The sequence below is a fragment of the Ictidomys tridecemlineatus genome, chromosome X (genome assembly GCF_052094955.1).
Source record: "Ictidomys tridecemlineatus isolate mIctTri1 chromosome X, mIctTri1.hap1, whole genome shotgun sequence".
Classification (NCBI taxonomy): domain Eukaryota; kingdom Metazoa; phylum Chordata; class Mammalia; order Rodentia; family Sciuridae; genus Ictidomys; species Ictidomys tridecemlineatus.
Genome location: NC_135493.1, coordinates 37,432,557 through 37,456,080, shown reverse-complemented (window position 1 = coordinate 37,456,080; position 23,524 = coordinate 37,432,557). Strand labels below are relative to the sequence as shown.

The 23,524-nt window shown below is 36.2% G+C and overlaps 1 protein-coding gene across 20 annotated transcripts in view; it reads left to right on the top strand.

The window, feature by feature from the left end:
- Pak3 (p21 (RAC1) activated kinase 3) overlaps window positions 1-23,524 on the top strand; it is a 259,089-nt gene that overhangs the window by 151,295 nt on the left and 84,270 nt on the right. For 14 of the 20 annotated variants that reach the window (XM_078034379.1, XM_078034375.1, XM_078034377.1 and 11 more), the window contains 2 exons: window positions 9,307-9,510; window positions 15,970-16,171. In XM_078034379.1, coding sequence (XP_077890505.1) covers window positions 15,997-16,171 — 175 coding nt within the window. In that variant the 5' untranslated portion in view covers window positions 9,307-9,510; window positions 15,970-15,996. The remainder of the gene's footprint in view (window positions 1-9,306; window positions 9,511-15,969; window positions 16,172-23,524) is intronic. The other 6 variants (XM_078034382.1, XM_078034381.1, XM_078034385.1 and 3 more) reach the window with 1 other exon arrangement.

Sequence of the window (23,524 nt, the reverse complement as noted above, 5' to 3'; positions counted from 1 at the left end):
TATCATCTCAAGTAGAGTTTTAATCAATGCTGTCTGACAAAGGTGGGATTTATTTTCTGGAAGTTTAAGTCTAAAACCTAATTTCTCTTATAAGGAGAGGAAAAGGTGAAAAATGTTTTCTTATGGAGTCTTAATGGTTTCCTATGCAAAAGTGCATGTTTCTGGTTTTACGCTTATGATCTGGAATTGTCTGTTGACTACACACATAGAAAGAGTAGGCTTGCTTGTAACAGGTCTCTAATCTAGACAAGTCTACTCAACATACAGTTGTATCTGGAACATGACATTCAAAAAAGGAAAAGAAAAGGCTAATGAACTAGCTGGGTGACAAAGTAAATTTCAACTGTCAGTGTATATATGCATAGGTGAAATTTTAACAATTCTTACTAATAAGTTACCAGAGGAGATTTCTCCATGGGCATGAGTCAGGAGGAGCTTTAGGAAGTTCCTTGCACTCCCAGTAGACTATAGATTTCCCTGAAAGGGTGAAAACAAGAACAAACCTAAGATTTGGTAAGTGGATCAGGCACCTGATGCTAGAGTTGTGTACCTCGAGATTTAAAAACATGAGAACACCTTGTAGGAACCTCTCAAAAGCTTGGTTTCCCCTGCTGGAGATTTCCTGGAACAAAATTGAATGGAAAACATACCTAAGCATACACTTGATTGTGGGTCTTGTGTGCCATGTGGAAGAACTATACTCTGGAACTGTACCAAGTACTCTAGCTCCCATGATTACATTGAGAACTTCTTTAATAGCAGAAATGATATCATCTTACCTGTTTTGAATTCCTGCCTAGCAGAAGGCTGGACCCAGAGCATCTACTTGTGAATCTCAATTAGGAAACTAAAAGGGGGGCTGGGGTTCTGGCTCAGTGGTAGAGTACTTACCTCCCATGCATGGGGCACTGGGTTTGATCCTCAGCACTATAGAAATAAATAAAATAAGGTTATTGTGTCCACCTACAACTATAATAAAATAAATATCAATAAATTAAAAAGAAACTAAAAGGGGCAGGTGGGCAGGAACATTTTGTTATCATAGTTCCTATGTCTGTCTTCCTCAATCCTATAATTCCAGTGATATCACCAGTCCAGATCAGGGATCTTCTATGGGCTCTAAATAGCATTAAGCTCAGAGAGAGATCCAAATATGTGAAAGATACATACTGTGTCCTTGAGGTATTTCCATTTGTGTGGGGAAGATGAAGTTACCATGAAACAGGAATATAATGCTAGAAGTCTTGAAATCTAGGATCAGAGGGGCCTTTGTCATGTAATTCAGTGGCTTTTGGACTCCTCAAAACTTCAAAGGCCACAAGTGATTGGGAACAGCAGTCAGGATTCAGGGAAGTCATTTGCCAAAGTAAATCTCCTTGTGGCCATCTTTCCAGAAGATTGTGGAACAGAGTCCTTTGTCAAGTCAGCTATGAATTTTAGTAAAATTATTTTATTTAATTAAGCTTTAGCCACTACATCCTTCTGAATATGGCCTTAAAGAAACAGCCTAGCAGGATTACATTTGATAGTGTCTTGCTGATATTCTGAGATGTATCAAAGGCAATTTATACAATTTACAGGAAAAGCTAAATTTCAGGAAGAAAAAATCCAACTGCCTGGATTCACTTAAATTTATTGAGAAGCACTAGGTGAGAAGACCCAACCCCTTGCATTTATGTGATCATTTTATGGTTTTAGAATATTAATAACCCACTGTTTCATTATGGTAAAGACATTGGGAGCATCAAATACAAATCAGCATTAAATCTCAATTTGGCCACTTACCCCTCTTAAGAGTCAGTGTCCTCATCTGTAAACTGGGAGTTCTAATAACCTCATCAAGTTATTATGAGAATAAAATGAGATAACTTATGAAAGCATTTGATACAATGTCTTGCCTATACTCAGCATTCAACAAATGATAAATACTATTATTGTCTTTACCACAGCCTTTCATGGGGACAGAACCCTAAGATAACAAGAGAGCACTATGGTTCTTTGCAGCCAAAGACCTTATTTTCACAGGACTTGCTGCTTACATCTTTATTTCTTCTCAGCCACAAACTACATGTCAGTGCTCCTGCCCACCCAAGAAGATGAGTGAAAAATAGGATTAACCCATGGGGAGTTTCCTCATTTCCTGTATCACTTTAGGACACATTTATCTTGCCACTGCAGCAAAGTTTCTTGTTCCTGTAGAAGTCCCCTCTAGTCATACAACTTCTTCCTTGAAATCCACGAAGCCTTGTGATGCCACCTCCCTTTGTTGTTTCAGAACTTGAGAAGAGGGGAGACTCCTGATGTTAGTACAGCCAGCTGTCAGTTTTCTAACCATAGGTGCTCCTCTGTCATTGATTCTAATGTTGAATGTCTGCTTTGTAGATAGAAGTTTTTCTCATTTCCAAAGTTTGGTCCCCAACACCACAGTGGAGACACAGTTTGCTTACGTTGAGACCCTAAGAATAATTCATACTCAAGCAAAGGTTGCGAATAGCTGAGAATACATCATATATGCACTTGGCATGACTGAGAGAATATAAACAAGAACATTGGGCTTTGGAGCAACACAGATGTGGGATTGTGTAGTCCTACTTATCCATTTACTAAGTCTATGAACTTGGGCAAGTGACTTAATGCCTTTGACCATCAGTTGCTTCATCGGTAGAATGGAAAATACTAGTGCCTTGTGTGGTGATGCAGGTTATGTGAACTTGTACATGAGTAACTTTTAGCAGAGTGCCTGAGGCATGATTAGATCTCAATGAATGATGGCAACTTTATTTCTGGCTTGTGAAACCTGTGGCAGTAATTGTAAACATCTTCTGTTAGTAGAATGTCTTAAATATTTTCAAAGCAGTTCTTACAATACAATTGGATCATTGAATCCTTAGAACCTTATGGTGAGGTGGTCCTGTTTTCCAGATGAAGAAATAGATTCCAAGGCCTTGAAGCTTATTGATAGCAGTGATAGGCTGAACAAGTACCAGATCAGACTGCTGAATATTTACATCTTCATTTGGCAAAGTCTTCTGAGGCTACAGTTAGCAAATAAAAGCTATTAGAACTGAGCATATTTCTTTGTGTGTGTGTGTGGGGGGGGGCGAGTATCTAAATGCTGCCTATAGTTTATCTACTAACTAAAACCTCTGTATGTTTGTTTCTGTCCTGTGCAATGCCCAGCATGCTGCAAGAGGGCAAAAAATGTGAGCTCATAACAGTACCCTCTGGAACAGGGCTGAGTAGTGGCCACAGTGGTACCATTCACCACCAAAAGAAAAATGTTTCTTAAGATTTTCTTTCTTAACTGAACCATACCGTGTGGTTTGGGTCATGTTGCTCCAGTTACAGTGAATATCCAGTCTGAGAATTCTTAATACGTACTGAAACACATCAACAGACCTCTGGTATACTTGGGAATTTCTCTTATGGCACAAAAATTAATGACAGCAAGCTTAGTAAACTTTGGAAAAAGGATAGGTGGGTAAAAAGACTTGCTTTTGACCTCTCTGTAACATATGCTTCCTAGCAATATATTCATCTTGAATCACCCCTACCATGACATCATACTATTCACCTCTTTGACTATCTTCCTCAGTGGTCAGGGACTCCTCTTCCTCTTGTAGTTCCAAGATATTAGTGTTCCCCAAAGATCTTCTCTTCTGTCTTATTCTTTATTATTACTGGATAATTGCACATATTCCTATGCTGGTGGCCTTCAACTTAAAATCTTCAGCCCATATGTCCAACTCTCCTTTGAATAATTCCACAATGTCAAATGAACATATTAGGGATGCTGCTGCAACTGTATTTATTGTCTTTTTCTTGCTTTCTCTTCTGAGAACAATAGTTTAGTAAGAAATATATTTTTCTATCACATGTGAATTAAAGTTTCCTTTAGCTTTTTGACTCAATATGTGGAAAATACTTCTCAAAGACAAGATGCTTAAATATCTTTCTTCTCACTAGATATACCTAAGTGAATTTCTATAGAGATTTCCAATATGTCACTGTTATCATCTTCTCATTTTTGTATATTAACTTATATACATGTTTTTTTATTTGTGGGTATTTTGTCTTTTTAGAATTAGTATGTTTTTTCATAGAATCTGTATAAAAATTTTGATGATTTTTTTTCTAAAACTCATTATAAATGCTGTCCTATTGGCCAAAGACAGTAGAACCATGTCTTCTAATTCTCTTGAGAATGTAATACTTGTTGGTGGCCCAGTAACTACTAATATAAGAAAAGTACTACACAATCATATTTGTTATCAGCACACCAAATTCATTATTTTCCATCACTACTCTAAGCTAGTTGGTTACTCTTATTTCACAAATATTGAAAACTGTGGCATAGTTCTGTTTGGAATCCCAAGCACTAACTAAAGTCTACCAAAATCATTAGCCCTCAACTTTTCTCTAAATTCTTGGGATGGGTTACCTTTTGGGTTTCCAAGACCAGTTAATTCCACCAGAACTGGCATCACTGTCATCTTTGGTCAGTGTCCTAAATAGAGGCTCCTCTTGAAATTGCTTCCCCTGTCTTCTTTTTTTTGCATATTGCCCATGTTTTTTTTTTTTCTCTCCTGGCTCATCTTCATAGTGTTGCTTTGCAAAACTATTCCCATATTGCTATCTGGGGAAAAAGTCTTTGGTCTTAGACATTTGCTACATTGTCACCTAAATAATAATTAATAAAATTAAAAACTGATTATGTTATTCCACTACTTGATACCTCTTCATATGGCAGAAAGAATCCAAACTTAATAGAAAGGCATATAAGACCTTTCTTCATTTGCCTCTACTGATTTTACCTTTTCCTCGTTGGGTCTCTAATCTATTTTGGGCCTTAATACACATTGTTCCTTGTGCCTTAAACATGCCATCCACATGATTTGGTTATTTATTCTTCCTAATTTAGTTTAATTTAAATGTACTTCTTCTATTAAGCCTCCTTCATCAGGTGATTGGGAGTCTCTCTCTGTGTTCTTTGATAGCATTCTGTTTTCATCTTGACACTTGGCTGTCAAGGCTGACACCCTTTACATTTTTAGTCTTTCCCAGGGAAAAGACTGTTCTTTGTTCATTTGTCATCCTAGAACCTGGTGAACTCCTATTCACTCTTCCGGCTGAAGTGCTATATCCTCTGACACCTTTGAGCAGTATTAGCTACCCTTCACCCACTGTCTTTCCGAAGTATCTTTTGCCTGCCTGGGCACTTAATAAACATTGTGTACCTATAATCCAAGTGATTTCAGAGGCAGAAGCCAGAGGATTACAAGTTTGAGTACAGCCTCACCAACTTAGCAGGGTCCTAAGCAACTTAGCAGGAACCTGTCTCAAAATAAAAAATAAGAATGGATGGTGACATGGCTTAGTGGTTAAGTACCCCTTGGTTCAATACTCAGTACAAACAAACAAATAAACCAAAATCATAGTGTAAATGCTGAACTAATGGATAGATTGAAGATTTAAGAATGTTTAGTGATTTTGTGAATATCACAGAATAATCCAGAAAGAGAGCTGGGATTCTTTTGGGTTTATAAAAGACATATGAACTAAAAATCAACTTCAAAAATTCAGAATGCATAATGAGATGCAACTTAGTTCTTCATTGAAGCATACTAGGAAAGGATTTATTTTTTCAAGGCTTATGTTCCTAATTCATTTCCCCAGAAGAAGTCTGTTCATATATGGCTACAGTTCTAGAAAATGTCCTGGCTCTTAGTCTTGCACATTTTACTTTCTTAAAGAGGTTTGAGATATGTTCAAAATCACTTAGTTCGGCAGGAATAGATGCCCAAAGTGAAAAAATGTATTTGCAGATTGGAAATACTGTTGAATAATAATACAACCCCACTACCTACTACTTTTTAAATCCTGGTGAACTCCTATGTGTACATTATACCCTGTTCACTTGGTATAGTTTCTGACCCCTCTGAGAATATTAGTTTCCTTTCTACTCTGTCTCTCCCAAGCATCTTGTACCTATTTGGGTTGCATCACTTTGTACCTATTGTAGGTATGCATGTCCCCTTCCTCACTACTGTGACCTCTAGAAACCAAAAGCCTGATCTGAAATATGACCCCACAAATGACTATTTGGACTTGCTCATGGCCTTCCTACAACCAGCTCTTCATTTTCTAATAGTTGGATTGGTGAAGTAGCTTGTTCCCCTCATTAACCTTTAATCTACTACCTCATTGCTACGACTGTCCACCTATAGAAGATAAGACTCATGACTCCTTCATATAGGAGCACATCCCTATTCCAACACATGATCAAGTAGTGATCTTTATTCATCTCTTTGTATACCCCCTATACCTGATGCCATACCTGGCACATAGGAATGTTGGTGGCATGGGGATGAAAATCTGGGCTGTGATGTTTTTTGGAACAATACCTTAACTGTTCCTTATGTGTGATAGTATGATTTATTGGCACTGATTTCTCATAAAATAGGGCAGTAGTCAGTAAAGGAGAGTCTTGCCCTCTTCTGAAATACTTTAGTCCCTCTTTTTTTAAAAGCACTTTTAATTTTACATTCTGCATACCCTTACTTGATTGGTAGTTCTATTTTTTTCCTGTGCACCTGTGTAATTTTATATATAATGTGAAGCCACAGATGAAACGTATAACTCAAGCCTATAACCTCACTCAGGCCTAGGCATTCATTTATTTCCTTATGCTTATCACCTAGCATGGTGCTTGGCACATGAGCACCAGGAAATACTTGTTGTTTGAGTAAATGAATGCATGCATACATAGGCTATTTAATGGGTCTTATTAATAGATCACATTCTTTGTCCCCTCAAAGGGTACTATGTGGTTTAGTCTCAGACTTCTTTTAAATGAAAGACAAATCCAAATCCATAAGGATCATTGTGTTTTCCTATACAAGGGCTGAGATAAGATACTTTCTTTTACTCCAGGTGTGGAACCTACAGACCCCTATTATTAATTATGCAGAAGAGGATAGGGCATACCTAGGTAATCTGCCCAAGACCATAAAACCAGCTAGTGGTTAATTGACATGATTTAGCATGCTATGCCATAGGGAACTTATGGAGCTCAATCTCAAAAGTGAAAGAACTCTCTGAGATGAACATCATTTCACATAATTTATAATTTTATATTTATTGAACCCTCAGATTCCCTCTCCCTTCCCTCCCCAATATTTTTGTCAGGATGTGTTCTAGGCCACAGTCTAGGCTCTACAGGACTAATTTGGGAACTACTTACTGATTCCTCTTCTGGCCTGCTGACTCTAGGTCCTCATACCACTCTGCTTCTACTTTTTCTGCAATTTTCCTCTGAGAATACCATATATTACTTCCTTTGAGGTGCATGCTGGACCCTTTTGTCTCAGAATGGAGACTTCCTGGGGCCACAGAAACAATGTGTGTTTGAACACTGGAGAAACAAATCTAATCATGTGCTGGAATAGGAATGTGCTCCCATATGAAGGAGTCATGAGTCTTATCTTCTATAAGTGAATAGTAGCAGCAATGAGATAATAGATTAAAGGTTAATAATGGGAGCAAGCTACTTCACCAATCCAACTATTAGAAAAGCTACTTCACCAATCCAACTAGTAGAAAATGAGGTGCTGGTCGTAGAAAGGCCATGGGCAAGCCCATATAGTCATTTGTGAGGTCATATTTCAGATCAGACTTTTGGTTTCTAGACAGTTGTTTCAGAAGATTATGCTGTTTTCTTATACCCAGTTTTCTTCAAAACATTTGTCTTTGCAGTAGGGTCAAATATGGGGAATTTCTAAAAGTAGGGTCTAATCAGCTGAATGTTTATCCTCAACCATTTGTGAAATGGGATAGATACAAAGTAGGTCCTATCATCTTTCATCCTTCCTTTAGCATTTGAGGAACTCTTTTGCTATAGGTAATATTTTCCCCTTCCTTAACTATAGCTCCCAAATAAGATGCTGAAATACATGCTTAGATGTGGACATGTAAACTTTCAGTAAGAGGCAAAAGCTCCAGAAAGAGTTGCTTATTTTATGCCAACTGGCAAGAAGTCACTTTTTTGGTGAAATATAATTCTTGCTAAATGGATCTAAGCTCCTGATTTAGAAATAATATCAGGTCTCAATTACCCTCATTTAGCTCTTCTCTTCAGATGTCATGCATACCTTTCTTGTAGAAAGCCAGTTTGGGTATGGAGAAAATTGGAATACAGTAAGGACATAGGATGATAAGCCATGGTTCACAAGTTGGAAAACAGCATCCAAACATCTAAATGGCAAGTAGAATACGCTAGAAAAATCAGGAATTGAATTTCTGAGCTTAAATTTGGGGGAATTTTTGGACATTTCACTAGGGTAGATAAGAGAAGAGTATAATTATCATCCATGCATCGCAACAGAGATCAATTGGACCTCCAGAGATTCAGGACATTGAATGCCTACCTATCTTGCTCACTTGGGCTATTGTTCTGCATCTAAGTTTTTCCACCTGAATGTTTCAAAGGATGTTACATTCTGTGTTGAAGAATGTGGAAATGTTTTATTACAAAGAAGTTGACTTCCTTTCTTTTTTGAACCAATTTTATTACAAAGAAGTTGACTTCCTTTCTTTTTTTGAATTTCTTTGAGGTATCTTTTAGAGTAATTATTTCTATTTTTTTATGCTTTAAAAATCTCTATCTCTGCTCTTTGTGCATCTTATTTTCTCTTCTTAGAAACATCAATATTGGAAATGAAAAGCTGAAACATAATAATGCATTGGTTTGCAAATATAAACACACATCAGATAATCATTAGCATTTTTCTTAGCATTAGCTATGCAGCATACACAATGAATACTAAAGTATGGTGTTATGTACATTTAGAATAGCTTAAGAAGTCATTAGAAAAATAATTATTTGTTCTTTATAATATACGTAGTATATGAGGTCTGGATGTTAGTATGTACCTATCGATTTCCTGATTTGCCACCTGACATTGAAATTTGCAACTATAATATGCTGGTTTATTGTCTCAATTAATGCCATGTTCCTACAGAAAACAATGGAAGTCACTCATAAAAATGTTAGCAGGGAACAGGACTACTATAAAACCAGCCTCAATTGCCTGTGTGAGAGAGATCATGAATGTATTCTATGTGACTGTGCTTATATGTATGTCAGCAGTGAGCTATCTCTTGCATAATCTAAGATTGAAACTAGGAGGCTGTAAAAAGAGCTAGTGCCTCCCTTGCTTGTCTGGCTGCTTTTTCAAATCTGCCTAACAAGTGGTTCAGCTCCTCCTGATCAAATGATCTTAGAAATGGCTTCCCTCCATTACACAGGGTAATGGTATCTCCCTGGCGAGGCTCTCTGAAACAGCACACCCCTGTCTCTGATAGCAGAGTTCTCTTGGTGAGTGCCCCAGAAGAGACAAGCTCTAAAACAAGGCCATCTAAGAATTGGTACAACCGGCCAACAAAATCTGCTGGAGTTTTATCAATAAACCACCAACCCTGGTCTATGGATGGGAAAAGCAATTGGAATCAGTAAGTACCAGCCTTGAAGTGGGTTTAAATGAAAAAGTTAGACCTATTGTATTAATATTTTAAGAGGATAAAAATGTATATATGAATAGTGTGTGCATTTGTGTTTTCTTGGATACACATTGTATTAGTATGGCATGTAGGGAATTGACAGGAGTTTAGGAGTTTAAGGGGTTCTAGTCTCTGTTCTTTAACTTACTTTGTGACCCCAGGAAAGTCAATTAACCATTGTTCTTTATCAATTCCTCATGTGGGAAATGAGGACAGTAATCCCTTCTTCACAGTATTGATGTCAGGCTCAAAAAGAGTTAAGAAGACTGGAAGCTCCTTAGACATTAGAAAGTCATATATTTTAAAAGTGAGTTATTACTAAACAGATGTAGCTGGCTTCTAAATGATGCCCTATTACTTTTCAGTTTGACTAGTACTGATATTTCCAAACATGCCTTCTTGACTCAGACCCAATATAAGTAGGCGATACAAGTTTATGCAACATTATGAAATACTTACTCATAGCTGCAACTAATGCACAGAGTGTATAGAGTTCTATTTAATTACCTCAACATGTAATGACTACTGGAAACAAGATACTGTACTAGGTGATATGAAGGCATACAGTTATGGCTGAGGGGCTCTTACCCTCAAGAAGCTTTCAATCAAGTGAGGGGAATAACATGCATAATGACTGTGCAGTTTGAGACAAGATGATGGAAATGCCAAGTTGGGCTACCTTTTGTAAATATAGTCTGGAAATTGCAGTGTGGTTTCAGAGCTTTTGGGAGACCAGACTTGGCTCATTCTCCTTCCTACAAAATGCCCTCTTTGGCATTATAGCATATTATGGGAATTAATTTCTGGAAAGTCTTTAGAAATCTTCAGATGCAAGTTGCTGTAGAAATACAGAGCAATGTTTCTTTCAAATCATAAGATGTTGTCTTTTTAGTGGAAGGCTAGAGAAGTTTTCTTTTCTTTTTCTTTGACAGTTAAAAAGTCTACTATATATTTTTACATTGTCTGTTGTAAGTGTCTGTGCTGAGTGGTTCATTTGCTAATAATGCATCCAAGATAAAGTGGGAAACTGTCAGCTTAGGCTAATTAGCAAAAAGGTTTTGTTTCTCAGTCAAATCTCTACCTAAAAGCTCTGCTAGACATCTTGAAAATGTGTGCCTTAGGACAAAAGGAAACCCCACCAAAAAAGCCATTCGGTGTAACTCGTTAATCCTTTTCTCACCACCAAAGTATAATTCAGTGTACACATCATTCTTCTAGTAAAAGCAGCAACCCTATCTTCACATAAAAGGTACAGTCCAACATTAATATCATTATCTAGTGAAACTTTAGCAGACTTTAAGTCTGTCTTTACTTAATACCTTGATGTGTGGAAGCTGTCATTAAAAGTTTAATTCTTGATTTATAGGGCTAATTATTATTATAAAGAAACTCCCCCAAATTCCCAGAATCTAGAAATTGGAAACATTTTTATGCTTTACCATAGATCAGTTTAATATACTTTTAAAATCCTATAATCCATCTTTGTTCTTTTGTGCTTTTGTCAGTTTGTCATAATAGAACTGTCATCTCATCACTTCAAAGTTTCTTTTTTTAAATTGGACACAATATCTTTATTTATTTTTATGTGGTGCTAAGGATTTGACCCAGTGCCTCACATGTACGAGGCAGGCGCTCTACCAATGAGCTACAGCCCCAACCCTCAAAGTTTCTTTTTAATATTTTTTTTATTGTAGATGGACAAATAACTTTTTATTTTATTTTTATGAGGTGCTGAGAATCAAACCCATTGTCTCACACATGCTAGGCACGGGCTCTACCACTGAGCCACAACCCCAGCCCAGTTCCAAGTTTCTTGCAACCCTGTTCATCAGATGCGTCAAGAAGTTCATGCTGGAAAGTTCTCCTAAGCTATATTCCAACATTTTACTTTGATATGAAAAGGATATTAAACAATGTTGGTATGCTCACCAGTATATGATAATTCTCTTGTGTTGCTGGTAGTTTTGGAGCTCACCTCTGGGTTCATTAGATCATGTGAATCTTCCAGTATGGACTTTTGTTTCTGAAAGAAAAGCATTATTCATTTGTTTTTTATTAAGAAAAATATGCAAATAATAATCATTTAAATTTTGAACGCCGACAGAATAATGCAGACATGTGTTTGTTTCTGTATGTGTCTCTGATGGTATCAGATCTGATAAAAATATTTGTTTCAATTGCTTATGGCTTAATAGGTGGCCTTGCAAGTTGTAGGACTAGAATTTCTGGATTTTCATCTTTTATATACCTGGGTAAAGTGCCTGTGGCAAGTAGGCACAATTGGCAATTTTGGTTGCATCCAATAAACTCATATGCCATAGTATGAATTTTAGTCACATTGGCTAGAGTATTTTTTTTGTTCTTTCTAGATATACATGATAGTAGAGTATACTTTGACATTATGCATACATGGAATATATCTTATTCTAATTAGGATCCCATTTTTGTGTTTGTACATGAGAGTTACCATGTATCTTGATGGACATTTGCCTCTAAAATGCTTTGTAGCAAAGCTCAGTGTCAAGAAGGAAGTCAGTGAAGGGCCATGTGTAAGTTTGTATTGATGTATTCATATTTGTATTAGTCAGATTTTTTTTTGTTTTTGTGACAAAATACCTGAGAAAATCAACTTAAAAGAGGAAACATCTATTTTGGTTCATGATTTCAGAGATCTCAGTCCCTGGTCTGCTGGCTCCATTGTTTCAGGCCTTGTGATGGGGCAGAATATCATGGCAAAAGGGCATGTAAAAACAAAGCTTAACTCCTGGTGGCCAGGAAACAGAGAGGGACAGAAAGACTGAGAGGAAGGGGCTCAGGGACAAAATATGTCCTTCAAGGGCATGCCTTAGAAGACATACTTCCTCCAATGAGGCCCCGCCTCTCACTAATACCAGGGACTGGCAACCAAGTCTTTAGCACATGGCCTTTGAGGGACATTTCAAATTCCAACTATGATAATCTATATACACATTTTCTCAGACTTGAATGAAGGCCTGGATGAATAGAAAAAAAAAACAGATGAGAAAGAGAAAGGTAATCCTCATACTCTGATAAAAAGTTTAGGTTCCTTGGTTATCATGAAACAAGGGATTTCTTTCTTACTGCTGATGAATTTGAATTATAATTACAGAGTATTGGTAAGCCACATTAAGTCCCAAGGGCTAGATTAAAAATACACACCATTCAGAAAAACCATTTGAATATTTTCTGAAAAACATAGCAGCTAAGTATGAAATCAATTTATGAACAGATATAAACTGTTGTTGGTTGTCCATTAATTTTAGCTATTTCTCCATGTTGCCAAAGATCAATTTCTGAAAGTGAAACGAATGGCCTGTGGCTAGATGTAATGTGTAACTCACTTATAGGTTTCCTTTCTGTTGTAGAAGTGAACAACAACAGTTGAACTTTAACGATAAACAGGTTTTTGATTTGGTTCCTAGAAAATAATGGTGCTTTTGTACAATTCTTGAAATAGAGCCTACAGCCGGCCCAAACAAAATAGTCCCTTTCAAGATCTTGGAAATAATGACATCATAGGCAGATTGAACCAGCAATCCATTAATAGTATCCTTTGTGGAAAGCTGTCTCAGAAGAGGACCTGGATTAGTAAATTGGTATTGTTTACAAACATAGCATAATAGAATGCCCTTTTTTCTACATTTGTGGGAGAGCAGGAGACCCCTCCCATTTAGAAAATAAATACTATGTTAGCCATGAGGCTTCCTCACAGGTCCCTACACTCCCTTTCCACTGATTCATCTCTGTAAAACATTTATTCCAACTATTCTTATAATCTCCTGATGGGTTAAATGGAATCGACACAATTCCAGTTTGGTAGGAAGTAGAATGAGCTGCCATATAAGCTAGGTCCTTTGCAGATCACCTTTGATACTTACCAGAGCATGTGTGTATGCTGTTGACCTTTTGGTTAGGAATTTATGGTGCAATATGGAAGAGTATAGTTCAAGTTTTATATCCCAAGCAGTCCTTTCTTCTCATCTGAAAATATAACTGGTCAAGTAACATCAACATAATCAGCAGCCTGAAAAGAATCAGGGCATCTACCTGCTTCTCTGGTTAGAGAATGTAATTAGGAAAGAAAAGGGCCACTGTGTGGTGAGCCACACCTACTTATCAAGAACAAAGGAGCATAGAATTTTAAATTATGGAGTTGTCCTAGAACCCTGGCTGGCCCAGACTCTTGTTTGCCTTATTATGCAAGATCAGCTTTGTTTTTTTAAAGAGGTCATGTGTGTTTCTATGACTTCTATCATCTTAAGTAATATGTTATCAGAAATACATATCATCTAGAAAATGGTGGCTCTCTATGCCTGTGAGACACATTTTCTTTTTCAGAAATCTGTCTTCTAGGTATTTCTTTTTATATGCTCAGTTCCTTTCCAATAGCTTTCTAATTTCATTTTAGCAAGGTAGATTTTGTATATCCCAAATATGTCTTATATTTGGTAGCAAATTCTTCTCAGTGGCCACATTAAATCCATCAGCCTCTCAGATAAAAATTAATGCCATTTGTGAAGTGAGGATTAAACTGACTTTTTGGAGAAAGAATGAATTTAAAAGAACTAAAACTCAAAATGCAAAAGAGAATGTAGACATATTAGCATTGGTTTCATATTCTTGTTAAATATTTACTAATACCATTAATTAGTATGTATGCATGCACTTCATTCTTGATATCATAGATATACCTACATTGGAAAACATGAGGCTTATCAAATTGTTGGTAGTAATAAAACATTTATTAGTGGATACTTTCACTAATGCACTGACTGAAAAAAATAAAAGAAGTGGTCTTAATTTGTTAAGATAATGCAAGGCATGGCAAAGCAAAAGAAAAGAGATCTTGTGTCCAAATCAAGATCAAGCCAATCATTGTTGGTTGACAGCCACCTGTGTAGAAGGAGAAGATATTAATTAATTCTAACCTATTTGAGTAATTACAGACTGTGTATTTGAGTGAATTTAAAGCATACCTAATTTTTAAAAATTCTCCACATAACATGATGTAACTTAGCTCTGACTACTGAAAACAAACACATTGTAACCATTAAAGGGCTAAAGTGAAGACTGTGAAATGTAAGAGTATTTCCTCATTTCAACAGTTAATGAAGAGATCCTGGCTTTTATTATTCTTGTACCTAGGTTCGCTTCTAGTAAATGTCAGAATAAAGTAATGTGGTTGGTTGTATTTGGAGGAGTTCTTATGTTCCAAATTAGTGCAGGGTACTACTTGATGAATTTACAGAGATTTCATACTAATGGGATTTGATTTTCCTTGTATTCAAACTAGGGATTCTCTTGGAAGGTTTTCTTAGTACTTGAATTGTGCTGGCAAATGTTGAAGTATAATGAAAGGACTTGAATTAGCGTTGGAAAACACCTGAAGACAAACATTTCCTTGCTAGGTCCATGCTTTTCCAGTTCACATCATCCTGCCAGTAGGATGAAACCTGAATGTACTCAAACCTACACTCTAAATAGTAAATAATAATGAAGTTAAGCCTGGGGTTGTGGCTCAGTGGTGGAGCACTTGCCTAGCATGTGTGAGGCACTGGGTTCGATCCTCAGCACCACATAAAAAATAAATAAAAAATATAAAGGTACTAAAAATAATGAAGTTAAGAATAAATAAATTCCTAAAACCCAGATTGAATCTTACAAGTCTCTGTCAACTCCCTGTTCCTTGTTTTAGGACATAAAATGTAATAGGAAATAAGGTTATAACATCTGTTCAGGATATGCCCTCTCCTCTGGATCTCCTTTTTGTTCATGGTGACATTCAGTCTACTTTCATCTTTTACTTGCTTAGGAAAAGATGGGGCATTTTTTGCCCTACCAGTACATCCCAATTCTGGTGAAAGTACCAGACCTATGGGATGGTTTCTGAGTTTATTCCTATAAATACAGCAGAGACATTTTGTAAATCAGGTACACACAGGTAAGAAACAGGTATTAAAACCATTGTAATGTAAAAGCAGCCAAGGAATCATGGTTGTGGGCCATTAAAAATCAACAGCCAAACCTTTGTCAGTTCCATTCTCTCAGGAGTTTGTGCTTCTTAACCATTATGATCATCAAGATGGAGTCTTCAAAGAAAGATTTAACGTGGTTCATTAAGAGTCTGGAGAGCAGAAATGTGTTTGTGTATACATATTGAATTGTCATTAATTGTTACTGTCACTTTCCTCACTTAGATATTATATTGTTGGTCTTCCAGGGAGGCAAATCTCTTGGTCCTGAAGAGAAATCCCTCAAGTTGATTCACGTAAAACCTAAGAAAACATGAGACTAAGGCTGTTGTTTCTAATATGTTAGAACCTCCATATTTACTATATTTGGTTCGGAATTCTCTTTCCTTAATTCCTGTTTCCTCCTGCTTTTCTTTAGGAGCTGTGAAATCAGTTACAACTGAAAATGTCTGACAGTCTGGATAATGAAGAAAAACCCCCAGCTCCCCCATTGAGGATGAATAGTAACAATCGGGATTCTTCAGCACTCAACCACAGCTCCAAACCACTTCCCATGGCCCCTGAAGAGAAGAATAAGAAAGCCAGGCTTCGCTCTATCTTCCCAGGAGGAGGGGATAAAAGTAAAGTATCAGTGGTCGGGCATTGAAAAGGGGCTAGTTTATTATTTCATTGTCACTTTTTTTCTCATGTAGTCATTTCTTAAGCCATTGGCTGTTCAGGGCCTGCCTGCCATTTACATCTACATCTTCCAAGGTTGCTTTTTTTGTCAGAGGATCATGTTTGATGGACTTACTGTGGGTTGACAGAAAAAAAATATATATGCTATGTTTGCTTTTCAGAGCAAATTGAATTCATAGAGTTAAGTCATGGGGAATCATAGCAATGGTATTGTCTTGAATATATAAACAGTGACTTTCTGATAACTTAGACTAGAATTTAAAATAATACCTTCGTAACTGTAAGTTGTCCTTTTTGAAAATTTGAATATAGATGATTTTACTTCTGTATATATTTTTGGGAACTGAACATATTCAACTGAGTGTATGGGAGTCACTCCAAGTCACCACAGTGTTGGCTCTCTGTGTTACAAGGTGGGAAGAAACCGAGTCATTCATTTCTTCTTTTGGTCTTCTACCAGTGGTCTCCTACACAATCAGCCTCATGTGCGCTGAGTATCACAATACATTATCATTTATCTATGTGGTGTTCATAATGCCATTTTGATGCTTAAATATCATATGCTAAACATTTGTGACATTTGGGGATATAAAATTCCTAGTAAACAACTTTCAGATTGTATTAATAATCTTAAAGCTGGAACATGGCTTCCATAGATGTGATTACTGAGACATATATGAGTAAAGCCAGTACAAGGCCACTGGCATCACAGAAAGTGGCCAAAAGGGTAAGAAAGGTGATGTCTGTAGAAGAGAAAAAGGCACATTCTTGACCTGCTTCTTCAATGTAAACAAGTAGCTGTGTAGGTTGATTATATGGTGTTAGTGAGTCAACATGGATATTATAAGAACAATTGAAACTCTTATCATATGCCTACAAGGTACTTTATATCTTATGCCTGAAAGATGGAAAAGAGGCAAATTACATTAAACCTCTGTTTAAACAGCACACTTTTCATGCATGGGATCTGTGACCATACAAGAGGAGTTTTAAAAAAATATATTTACAGACACTAAAGTGGATCTGGGAAAAGAAAATTGCTTGCAACAAGGGATGGTATGAGGATTAAAGGTGTGCCATGACCTAGAAACCAAGTCTTGTGTGACAGTGGTGCCAAAGAAAGAATGTTCTATGTTGTATCTGCTGCAACTGTAGAAAGCGATTGAGGGAAGGGAATTACATGCCTGCACAAATCCTTTGGTACTATTGAAATTGGCATGCTTTTGGAGCCCTTGAATAGTCCTGCTTGCCATTTTGAAGAGCAAGAGCCAACTGAGGCTGATATGAGGTTAGCAAAAACAGAGGCTGACATTTTGGTTTTGGGCCAGTACTTCAGGTGATATCATGGTGAAACCATTGCTGCTGTACAGATTTCAGGGGGAGCAATTGAGCTAAGTTTCCAGTGTGCTGGCATGCAAACAGAAGAGTTTGGATGACTCTTATTCCCCTCAAGGAATAGTTTGAACAGTGATTTTTTTTAGAAATTCAAGACTACTTAAAAGAAAAAAAATCATGAATTAAGTTCCTGTTCATTCTTCATACTCCATGTGCCCCACTTGCATTTGCCAATGCTAATCTTAATGTACACCTTGTCTTTGTATGTAGCCATATCTCATATCCTCAAGCCATTAGATCAATGTTTGATACAGCTTTTAAGTAGTCATGTTAAACTAATATATAACTTTATTGTTCAGAAAAATTATTTTTTAAAAGAATATTCTATTTTTTTAAAAAAAAGCATTAAATAGTTCAAAAGAGCCTGCCTTTAACAGAAAATGGGAGAAGATTTGGCCAAAGGCAGTGAACTATTTTCAATGATCCATCCAAAGACAGAATCAAGGGATCAAGAAGAATCTATGGACAAGGATACACATGTGGCCCAGGATATATCACCAAATAAGTTGAATTTAACCTGTTCATACTAATTTAAATGATGTGGTACTCCTTTAGTATGATCCTCAGGAAGTCAACAGTACCCTAGAGGTGATTATTATAAATGACAATGAAGACAATTAGGTGGTTGTCAGATTAGAAACAGAGGCAGTTATAAACAACAGATGCAATTTCTTTAGAACCATATTAAATACTCTTATGGAAAGAACTGAAAATTGATATCTTTATATGTCATAGCTTACCAGTCTAAAGCTTGAGTGATTTAGCAGAATTCTAAAAATAGGTGCTATGATGCCTTCAAAAACAATCACATTAGACAGAATCCACCTTCAACAGAACTTAAATAATCAAGTGCCATTTAATACCATTGCCGAACAGCTGATAAGCTACCTCAGACAAAGATGAATGATTTAAGTGAACATTTAAAAAAAGGTTCTAAGAGTGTTTATATTATAAAGACCATACTGGGAAGAAAGCAATGCCAGAAAAGCCTAAGTCATCAGGTTATTGCCATTTAAATACCTTTAATAGAGAGCTGATAAGTTGCCTTCAGACAAGGCTTGAATGATTTATAATTGAACTCTGTTCAGAAGTGCTAAGGTATCTTCAAAAAAGTCTTAAGACAGACATCTTCAGAAGGGCCAAAGTCATTAAGTAGTGCCACTTAAATTCACTTGATGAATAGAGTTAAAGCTGAAAGCAATATATGTTACAACTTCAGGATTAGATTTTATTGACTCTTGAGAACACAGACATCCATGATTTGAACTAACAGTTCAAATGTCCACTGTTCATTGCCTCTCTGTCACCCTCATTTTCCACCACCATAATAAATGATAGATACATCCTCATCACCTCTGGGAATCACATCAGGATCTAAATGGAAACTGAAGAACCTATCATTTTTACTAATTGAAACTATGTAAACTCTCAATTTTTATGTAATAAATTGTTATTGTTTTATTCTATTGCACATAGAACATTTATAAGGGCTTTCAAAAGTTCACTTGTGACTTCATTCCTTCTAATTTTTTTTCCTCCTAAAACTATGATTCTCCCAGCTCAACTCTGCTATCTTGGGTTTGTCTACATACCTGACTCTTATGGGTGGGGAAGAATTACTATTTTTGTTCAGTCTTAAGCTCACAGAAAGAGCATTGGACCTGGGTTCTGGAGAGCCAGGTTTGCATCCAGCTTTGCCTGAAATGATTGTGTCTTTGAGCTGGTCATTTAGCTTCTGTGAGCCTCAGTTTTATCACTGATGAAATGAGGATAATACTACCTGGCCTATTTCACAAGATATTTGTGATAATCAAATGAAATTGTGTATACCAGATGCTACTAAAAGTAAAATTAAACAGTGCTACATAGCTGATCATGATGATGCAAACCTGTAATTCAAGGTACTCAGGAAATTGAGGCAGGGTATTGTGAGTTGAAAGCTAGCTTGGGAAACTCAGCAAGACTCTGTCTCAAAACAAAAATTTTACAAAGTGCTAGATAATTGTGAAGTGTCAACTTAGTATCTCAGACCTTCCAGACAAACACCAAAAAGCCCTATTTTCAAATTATTGTTTCTTTCTAAATAACTTTCTTCATAAATAGAATTTATATGTCAATTAGAATTTAAAAAGAAAATAAAAATTGCTCATAATTTCATAAGCCAAAGGTAACTGCATTGGTACTTTTCCACATACTTTTTTTCTCATCAAATAAAGATTGTTCATCAATGTCAAAGACTTGGAAAATAAAAACAAACATATAGAAAATAATAAAATATCACCCACAATTGTAAATCCTAGAATCAATGTTAACATTTTGGTGGATTTCTTATATATGTTATATATGCACATATATATTTTCATTCATAATGTGTACAGTTTCGTATTCTTTTCATTTAACATTTATATCATGAATATTTTCCTACCTTTTAAAAGTCTTTATAAATATAGTTGTGATGGTGTAAATTAGTTCTTCATATAGTAGCATCACAGTCTATTTAACCATTTCTTTTTTTAAAATATATTTTTATAACTTTATTTTTATGTGGTGCTGAGGATCGAACCCAGTGCCTCACCCATGCTAGGCAAGGCTCTACCACTGAGCTACAGACCCACCCACCATTTCTTTCTTTTTTTAATATTTGAGTCCTTTCCTAATTTTTGTCATTATAAATAATATTGCAATGACTATTTTATTTCTTAAATGAAAATATTTGGATTGATGAGAGCAGAAGATTTATAAGCCCCTTTTAAATGTTTTCATTTACATACAGCATTGAGCATGATTGTTTTTAAGAAGACTGTTAATAGTTTTATTGCATTGTCCAAACTGAACTTTGATGGGTAAAAGAAAAATAAGAAGCAATAGATCTAATTGCAAGATCGAGAGTCCTTTTTTTTTGAGTGAATCTTGGTGTTAGAGCAATTTAGGAGGGAAAATTTGGCACCATTTTTTGCTACTTCACTATAGAAAGGTTTCAAGATTTAGACCAGGAAAAGAATATCTTGGACAAGCAATTTTACTTTTTTTATGGAGCCTGTGAAGTGTGTGACTAATCAGATTTCTCCTTTGTTGACTACTGGAAAGTTTAGAGCCAAATGTGTGGTCCATGCATAGCATTTGTAAAAGGACTCCATGGTATGTATGCACTTTGTATTAACAGTCTTCCAGGCTCCATTCTATTTTCCTGTGTTTTTGATTTTGTTTTGTTTTGCTTTTCTTTTACTTTCTTGTCTACATTGAATTGATACTATCATGTTGTATTTGGTGTATTCTTGTAAACCACCTGACATCCATTTTGGAACAAGGTGAGGAATACATACATGAATGAATAAATATATTCAATACATTAGTAAATAAATCAATAAGGAATAGGCAATGATGCAAATGAATGCAACCAGGACTTTCAAAATGGCATAGTGTCTCTACAAATGATCGATATTAAGGATTTGCAGCTTGGAAGAACATATTGGAAAGAATCAGGTGAGGCTGCATTTAGTGGTGACATGTTCTATGTGACATTTGTGTCTTTTGAAGTGTGCTTATGTGTCTTGTGTCTTGTGCTGCTTTGAGCATTAGGTATGTTTTGAAGGGCTGTGTCTGTAGAGAGTACAGTTCATGTGCATTTAGTTTGTGGGGAATCCAGAGAGAATTGGGAACTTGGTGAGCTGGGGAATGATGGATTGTTCCTTCTTCCTGAGCCTACTAGGGGATAGTTTTGTATGAATCAAATCAAGACATATAGGGAATGATCAATTATTTACTGTCTGGTAACTGGGTGCCAAGCAGTGTGTCAGGTACTATACATGCATTCAGTGTTAATCCCTATAGCTACTCTGTATTATCCCCTTTTTACCAATGAGGCAATCTAATAATCAATCTAATAATCAAAGCATTTAAATAGATGGCCTAGGACCAGATAGCAAGGGAAAGAAGCCAGAAATCTCCTAAGTCTTTGTGACTCTAAACCCTGTTTATTTTCCACCCTCCTATATTATATCACCTTGCAATGTGACAAAGGGATTATGTGGTAAACTATGTTCTTAGCATCTGAGGCCAGTAGTGGCTTTAATTTTTCCTTAAAAAGACTCCAGTGTACTTTGAACTGTGTCTGAATTTCAGAAAAGAAGATTTTTAAAATAACTACTCAGCAGGAAAAAAAGAAAAAAAATTCATATTTGTTTTAAAAGAATTGATGGTGAGACAATATTATTCAGAATAGAGATATGCTAACATTCGATTTTGTGTGTTAGATTATCATTGGAGTGTATGCTTCATAAGCTTACATGTTGATTGCTTTAGAAAGTTGAAGCTCTAAATGGGTGTGATCGCAAAATGGGCAAAAGTTCTTAAAGTGGTATATAGTTTTGTAAATGTATCCAGTATATATTGCTGCTCTAATACCAAAGTATGTCATCTTCTATATACCCCACACAACAGGAAGCACTGCTGTATAAGAATTATATTAAAGAAAACTCACAAATATCCTTTATGGTTTTATTAATCAAATGTCTTGATCAATGCACATTACTTATTTTCATCTAAATAATGCACAATAAAATATACTTAGTGTAATAACAGTATGCAATCTTTCTTTGGTGATGCCAAAGACCCTTCAGGATCTTGAGGTAGCCTAAGGTGATTTCATGTCACCAAAAAGTGTGGGAGTGTAAATTAATTGCGGGTTCTGTTATCAGAAAGCCATATGTCAGAGATTGTTGCATTTTAAATCATGTTTGCATTCCTCTTCTCCAAATGTAGCCCATATTGCTGAGAAGAGTGCTTTTCAGAGACCCTTGCCCTGTCCTTTGGGAAGCCTGGAGGGCATAACTTCTTGCTTTTCCTCCAGGAGAAGAGCCTCCTATCTGCTTGTTCACTCCTAGAAGTCCACTGTTGAAGTAGGAAGAAAGTGGGATAAGGATACCTTCTTCCTATCTACTAGGGCCTGAATTTCTACTTCATGGCCATTAAACAGGGAAACTTTGCATGAATATGGTATCCCACTTAAAACATAACACAGCTAAATTGAAGAGAAATACAGAATGTGGGATGGGAGAGTATATACACTAAGGTAAAGAGGAAATACTATTTGTGAAGCAGACTGAGAGGTGGAGAAAATACAGGGGATGGATAGGAAGATAGAAAAGCTCTATATCACATATTCAAATGAAGTGTTGCAAAGAAAAAAGCAATGATAATAGCTATGACAATAGCCTAAAAGATATGAAGTTGCTTTCCTCCTTAGAACAACTGAGGCCTTTTTTTTTCCTCTCAAACTTGTACTATGTAAAACTATACACATGATCAGAAGTATCATGCTAGGACATTGCTTCATCTTTGCATTTTATTTTCAAACATTTTCCATTGAAATTATTGCATGGATGAATTGAGCATAAGTGAGAGGGGAGTCAGTATGTGTTGCCTAGACAGAGATGAATAGGTGGCAAACTTCTTAATTATCTCCCAGAATGATTATACTTGCTTAATGTTTTTTTTAAAGATGATACTCCTGAAGGTGATGGCTACCTGTATGTATCTGTGGGGGCAACTAAAGGGCTCACATGGGGCTATCATTTCCTTTCCCCCATTCCATCACCCTCATGATACATCCAACCCATGAATTAGCTTTATAACTGCTCTTGAACAATTAGGTACCACTTTGAGTTTTTATTTGTATATACTGTTCTCCATAGTCACTGAAGACTTGGCAGGAAGAAACAGACTTAATATTCCTCCTGAAGGAATAGAGCTAGACAAAAAGAAATTCCAGATGGACTAATTAGATGCTATGGATTACAGTAAATTTTTCTAGGTTCTGCTTTGAGCCTCTTAGGGATTTATGTGAATAATGGGCCTTCCATTATCAGCCTTCCCAACTCTAAGCTTCTAGGATTTGCCAA